The sequence below is a fragment of the Durio zibethinus genome, chromosome 14 (genome assembly GCF_047325235.1).
Source record: "Durio zibethinus cultivar Kanyao isolate XHJ-2024 chromosome 14, ASM4732523v1, whole genome shotgun sequence".
Taxonomy (NCBI): domain Eukaryota; kingdom Viridiplantae; phylum Streptophyta; class Magnoliopsida; order Malvales; family Malvaceae; genus Durio; species Durio zibethinus.
In genome coordinates, this window is record NC_143175.1 from 22,864,170 (window position 1) to 22,870,731 (window position 6,562).

General features: G+C 33.1%; 1 protein-coding gene across 1 annotated transcript; it reads right to left on the reverse strand.

Moving 5' to 3' along the window:
- Window positions 1–1,336: 1,336 nt before the first annotated feature.
- LOC111293810 (calcium-dependent protein kinase 26-like) lies at window positions 1,337–6,267 on the reverse strand. Its single transcript, XM_089743922.1, has 7 exons — window positions 4,673–6,267; window positions 3,265–3,408; window positions 2,985–3,137; window positions 2,490–2,605; window positions 2,152–2,319; window positions 1,762–1,986; window positions 1,337–1,648 (listed from the first exon to the last, which is right to left on the reverse strand). The coding sequence occupies exons 1-7, from the start codon at window positions 5,523–5,525 to the stop codon at window positions 1,532–1,534; spliced, it is 1,776 nt and encodes a 591-aa protein (XP_089600048.1). The 5' UTR covers window positions 5,526–6,267; the 3' UTR covers window positions 1,337–1,531.
- Between the last annotated feature and the right edge of the window lie 295 nt (window positions 6,268–6,562).

The following is a 6,562-nucleotide window of genomic DNA, read 5'->3' on the forward strand; positions in this document are numbered from 1 at the left end:
GAAATATTAATATTTGGTTGCCCAATTATTCATTTAAAATAAATTATTATAGTTTTTATTTATATTATTTATAGCATTCGTAAGTAGTTGAATAATTTGAAATTCGAAAATGATATTTTTCATTAATTTTTCTAATACTATATCTTTTATTTTCCATACACAAATTTATTACATTCTTTCCTTCATTTAATGTTAAGTTATTTAGAGTTTAATTATTATTTTAACGTTAATTATTTTTATACAAAATAAACGTATGAATCTTTTAAATTACAATTATATTTAAAAGGTAAGAAATTTAAAAATTTATTATCGTGATCGTAATTTTTTTAAAAAATTTTCAATGTTTTATTTGACAAAAATGAGGCTTTAATCATAATATTTATTTCTGACTAGAAAAATCTACTTATCTATTTTTCTTATTTATAGCTAACTAATGATCCAGAATTAATGGATGGTGATGGGCCCATTCATTATAATTAACCTAATCATTTATAATCCCTTATAATGTGGGGGTTATAGTCCATTGATAGCAGAGATTCATTTTAAGAAGGAATCAAGATAATCCACTAAATTATATGTGGCAAAAAAAAAACTTCGAATCAGTCAACCAAACTTGTAACATGTCCTTAATTAACTTACAAATATTTTTCCTAATGATTAATACTAATCATGGCATGCTTATGAATGGGCTGCTTATTTAATTATGTTTAATAAATGGGAACAGACTTTGCACTAACCTTGCATAAAAAAACTAGGTTAATTTGGGCAAAGGACAGTGGAGACAAAGGAAAGGAAATAAAATTTTGTGTAAAGGAAAATGAGGGATGGAAGAAAAAGACTTCAATCAAAAGTGGGTCTTTTATTTATAATTTGTAGTCTTAATTATTTTATTTTATTTTATTTCATTTTCTTTTTTTTTTTACTCCCATATATCAAATAACTAGGAGAATAATATAATTTTTTTTCTTGCTTAGGGCTTTAGGCTTCATTTCCTTTAATTCTCTCTAATTTCCCTCCATGGCAATTCGTCCTTATAACATATCTATATTTAATTTGAAATTGTAAGTATTTGTAGCATTTTTCACATCATAGGTGAAAAGCATGCAAAAGTTATTAATTTGAAGGATTTTTTTTTTTGTATTTTTTTGATAATTACAATTTGTGTCTTTTGCCAATAAGAATTGGTGCAAGTAATTAAGATTTAAAAATATAAAATATTCATGTTCGAATTATCACAATTATTAATATTTGTAAGTTTAAAAAATTTCAAAAGATTCATAAATTTTTTTATGAATTGATAATTTATCGTAATCTTAAAGATCGAATAACTTTCTTTACTCTTAATATTTTATAAATAAAAAAAAATTGTTTCTTTTCTTGAAAAATTACATTCGAGTAGTTTTCACATTTGTAAGGAATGCCCGATGAATGATGATGATCTTTAAACTTTGAAGAGACAAACTAAAGCTAACCTCTAAAAAGTTGGTAAAAAAAAACACCTGAAGAAAAGGCCCTAGGGGACTATATCTTGTCAACAAACTGGCAAAGCCTCCCTAAATCCAATGGTAAAACCTTGACCTTTCTTACCAAATTCAAGATTGTCTTTCTGCATCATGGCCACAAATTCATTGTAATCTATCCGGCCATCCTGAGAAAATAAAATGACCCAAAATGAGTCAAAACATGAAAATTCATTCAGGAGGAATGTGACTATTTTCCTGTCTAAGTTGATTGAAAACACACAGGTTCTGATTGACTTACATTGTCCTGATCGACTTCTCGCATCATTTCATCCAGGCGGATATCCTCAATACCAAACTCTTGACAAGCTTTTTGAAGCTCATCTCGAGTGATGTAGCCGCTGCCATCTCTGTCGAAATATGAGAAGGCTGCCAAGAGATTATCTTCCGTCTCAACCTTGTTTAGATGCAATGTTGCAGCTACGAACTCTTCATAATCAATTGTACCACTATTATTAACGTCTGCCTGCGATTTCCAAACAAAAAAAAAAAAAAAAAGAACCAAAAGAAGTTAATTATATTAGGAGGGATGAAGCATTAATCATTTCAAATTAGTATGACAATGCTATGGATTTATTTTGAGTTGTTCGTTTAGGTCTTTTAAGCCAGGGGATTCTGAAATGAAACTTACAGCCTGCATTAGAGCATGAAATTCTGACTCATCAAGATTAGCACCAAATCTTTTCAATCCATCTTTGAGTTCTTCGTAGGTGATTTGACCACTATTATCTGTGTCTATCATCTTGAACATTTCCTTCAACCCGGCTATTTCTTCTTCAGAAAGTCTCTGGGCAATGACCTAAAAAAATGAAACAAAATAAATAAAAAAGGGGCTAGGAACAAAATGAGTATGACCTAAAAGTGGGATTTGTGCATTGAAAGAGTTCCACTTAAATGAGCATCTTTTCAGAAGTTTTAGAGACCATTGTTTGCAAGAGATAGACCTATGTTTCACTGGCAGAAACTTACTCTAAAAGCCATTTTCTTGAGTTTGTTCATTGAAGAAAATTTCTTCAAGCGGCTTAAGACTACAGAGTCAAGTGGCTTGTCTGGAGCCACCCCATCAACCTGAACCCAAGGGTGGCCTGCAAGAAACCAAAATCAAATTAGCTAATTCCTTAAATTCCATAGCGAAATAGCAAAAAGTTGTCCAGATTATCCAATAGTCTTGAGAATTCTGATAAGTAATATTCTTTCACATTTTGTCCCTATAGCAACCCAACTGTATGCTCTGACATCCTTGAACACAACTCTTCCATAGCAATGGAGAACAAAGATGATAATTTGGATTCGTAACAAATGAAATTATGGCCGGCCAGATGAATCTAAAGCTATTAATAACCAACTAAACACATGAAAAAGATCGGAAAAGAACTCAACTAAGAATTCAAAGTTCAAATAGCCTCAATCATGTTATCAATATCTAAGTTCTCTAATAATCATCCTGCTGTAAAAGAGACTTACGTAGTACTTCGTAAGCAGTTATCCGCTTTTTGGCATCTCGGTCTAGCATTTTTGTTACTAGATCTTTTGCACTTTCAGAGATACTAGGCCAGGGATCAGATGTGAAGTCAAGATCACCATGCAGAACCTCATTAAATATTTCTTGTTCAGTTTCTATGTCGAAAAGCACAAATAGATCAAAGGTTAAGGGAAGATTACTCAAAGTGCAGAGTTCAACGAGAAAATTCAAATACTATATTAAAATTTTCAACAACAGAAGTGACATCTGATGAGCTCTTACCACCCCAAAAAGGAGGCACCCCACTTAAGAGAATGTAAATGATCACGCCAGCACTCCACACATCTGCTTCTGGACCATAATGCTTAAGCAAAACCTCAGGTGCAACATAGTATGGGCTTCCAACGACATCAGAGAAGATATCCCCTGAAATTTTAAGACCTTCATTAAGAAAACAACACATTGCTGATTGCACAGACAGCTTCACGACACTGTGGAGAAGTCTTTAAACTGTTTTTTCCTATAAATGAAACTGATTTATACCGAGTGAACTAACATCCTGCGAACATCAAAGTCTTCTGCAGATATCCAATCCTGAGCATCTATTCAAATTTTACCTACAAGAATTTTAAATTTTCATTTGGTTTTTATTTTTGATACTTTACTAAATATTTGTTTTGATTCCTATTATGTGGATTTATATATCTAATTGAAAATGAGTACATCTCTTAAAGCAGTTAAGCAATAACAAGAAAAATCACAAGGTTTGACATCCAGCTTTTGGTATAGATTTATCATGAAAAAAGGTGCATCTTCCTCTCTAATTAGAGCTTGTAAAAATAGCTTGTTCACGGAAAGTCAGAGGAAATTAAGTTTAAAAGACTGCAATCCATCTATGAAAGGGAGTTGTTTACTTTCGTTCTTTTTCTTTTTGATAGGAATAGGATTCATTTACTTGTTATAGTTTCTAACTGATGAATGCCCTTTTCTTTTGCTACTGCCAGTCAACTTTTGAAAACATGGAATTATAACTTAAAATGGAAAACAAACCTCAATCTAAGTCTAACAACCCCACTAAATTGAGCCAAATTGATCTTTTCCGTATTTAAACCGTCATAATCCAACCAATTACTTTTCATCAATGTTCCATCTTCTCCAACTTGAACTATTTGTCTTTAATGAAAGCAAACGTGGTAGAAAACTGAAATGCTTAGAATCAAAGGCATTCCATCTGAAATTGAACGGAGAAAATGATATGACAAGAATTACTAAAATGTATAAAACACTCACTTACCACAGTGGTTTTAGCACATTCTGTCCCTTGAAGTCAAGGAGTTCAATAGTAACTGTGAATTCATGCCAATTTATAGTACTTGAAATTCCTTTACTTTTAAGTCAATTTTAATTATAACCAAAAAAATGGGAAAATTGAGAATCATTCTTGAGCTTTAAACTCAACATGAATTTTGCACCTAGAAATGTTTACCACAAAGCTCCCAGGATGAGGTAAGGCTGAATTAATCTTTCAGAGCTTTTAGGACAGTGGGCTAAAAGTTCATGTTACTAAAATTGAAAAGGATAAATTGGAGATTCAAGGCAGAACAGCAATTAAGATTGGACTTAAAAGAAATGCAGAAAAAAAAAAAAAAAAAAAAACAAGTCTCAAAAGAGAAAAGTATTTTGGACATACCAGGCTTGAAGAATATTGATAATCCAAAATCAATGGCTTTAAGTGGCGAATCCTCCTCCTCATTCACAAAAAGAAAATTTTCAGGCTTAAGATCCCTATGCATTACTCCCATGGAATGGCAGGCTTCTATAACACCAACTACAGTCCTTGCTAGTTCTGCTGCCTTTCTTTCAGTGTAATGCCCTCTCTTTACAATCCTATCGAAGAGTTCTCCCCCTGCACACAACTCCATGACAACATGAACTGCCACGGAATCCTCATAAGCCCCTTTAATGGAGATAACATTAGGGTGTCCTGCCAAGTGATGCATTATCTGAATTTCTCTCCTCACATCATCCACATCATCATGAGTTGTCAGCTTCCTTTTAGCGATAGATTTACAAGCAAACTCCTTCCCGGTACCTTTCTCCACACAAAGAAAAGTTGTCCCAAACTGGCCCTGCCCTAGCTTCTTCCCCAAGTTATAGTATTCCTTCAAATGGCCTGTTTTGGTTTGTAAAACTGACTCTACCTGCAGCCCTGCACATGACTGCCTCTTAACATTATGGGCCTTCCGGGGTTTTCCAGGCTCAATCTTACTCTCTTCCTTGTTATATGCTGCAAGCTGTGATGGTTTGGAATTAAGTCTTTGAGGGTGAGACTTTGATTGTTGTCTTTGGGTCGCTTCTTTAGATTTCCCTTGTTGTTCGCTTCCTGTCTCTTCCCTAACAATCTTCATTTCTTCCGGGGGCTGGTTTTGCACAGAAGCAGCTTCTGCCTCTTTACTTTCAGACTGATCAGCTTCATTGTCAATTTCCTTTTTATCCTCATTTCCAACTTCAGCCGATTGAGACCCCCAGATGCAATTTCCCATCTCAAACTACTCTTAATTCTCACACTTTTTCTTCTATAAATATCCAAGAAAACTGAAATCACCCATATGGTATAACCCCATTTCTTCTCTCCCTAGCGGGTCAATTTTTTTTTTAAATGGAGCTTTAGCCAATCTAAACCACCCATATACCTTCACCAAAAAGAAAACACAATGCAACCAACACCAATGATTCAATGATCAATGTAATGCATCAAAAAGAAGAATTACCCCTCTAAAACAATTTCATCAAAAGCAAAAAATTTGAATCTTTTAAAGACGTTCTGATATACTTAAAATTTTCCTACATAAATACAATGATCAATGATCATTAAAAAGGAGAAGAAAAAGGAAGAAAGAGAAGAAACTTCCAATAACCCAATATAAATAAACAATCACAATTGACAAATTCTATGTCAAAACAATTATTTGAAATCATAAAAATTGGAAAAATATAAATAGTAAAATGATTAAACCAAATGAAAAATAGGCAAGAGAAATGAAGATGAAGAAAACAAAGGATATTTCTTCGTGAGGTAGGATTTGAGGTTTTTGGTATTAGTAGGTTTATATATGAGAAAAATGCATTTATTAGGGTTTTGATCAATTAGTATAATCAAAGAAAAAGAGTGTTGATTTCTGCATTTTGTGTTCTTTTTCTTCCCCATTCAGGAGGGAAAGGAAATGAAAGGAAAGAGAAAAAAAAAAGAAAAAACAAGGCAGGTTTTTCCGTTAAAATTGCCTCAAATTTTTACGCATTCAAATGGGTTCTTATAAGGTGTAGCTCACGACCAGTGTGGTTTCACTGCTTATCACAGCATATTGTTGCCCCACATGATATCAACCAAAGATCTGGAGTAAGAGTGGGTGCTTTAGAACTTAATCAGGCGTTTTGTTTCGTTTTCGACCTTTAGTCGGTCAAAGGAAAGCATCAATTTGGGAGCTCCACTGTTACAAATACATCAAATGTAGAGGAGAATAGCTTGAAAATCAGGTGCTTAATCAGATTCCAGCCCTTTCATTCACAATCAAGGACCAAT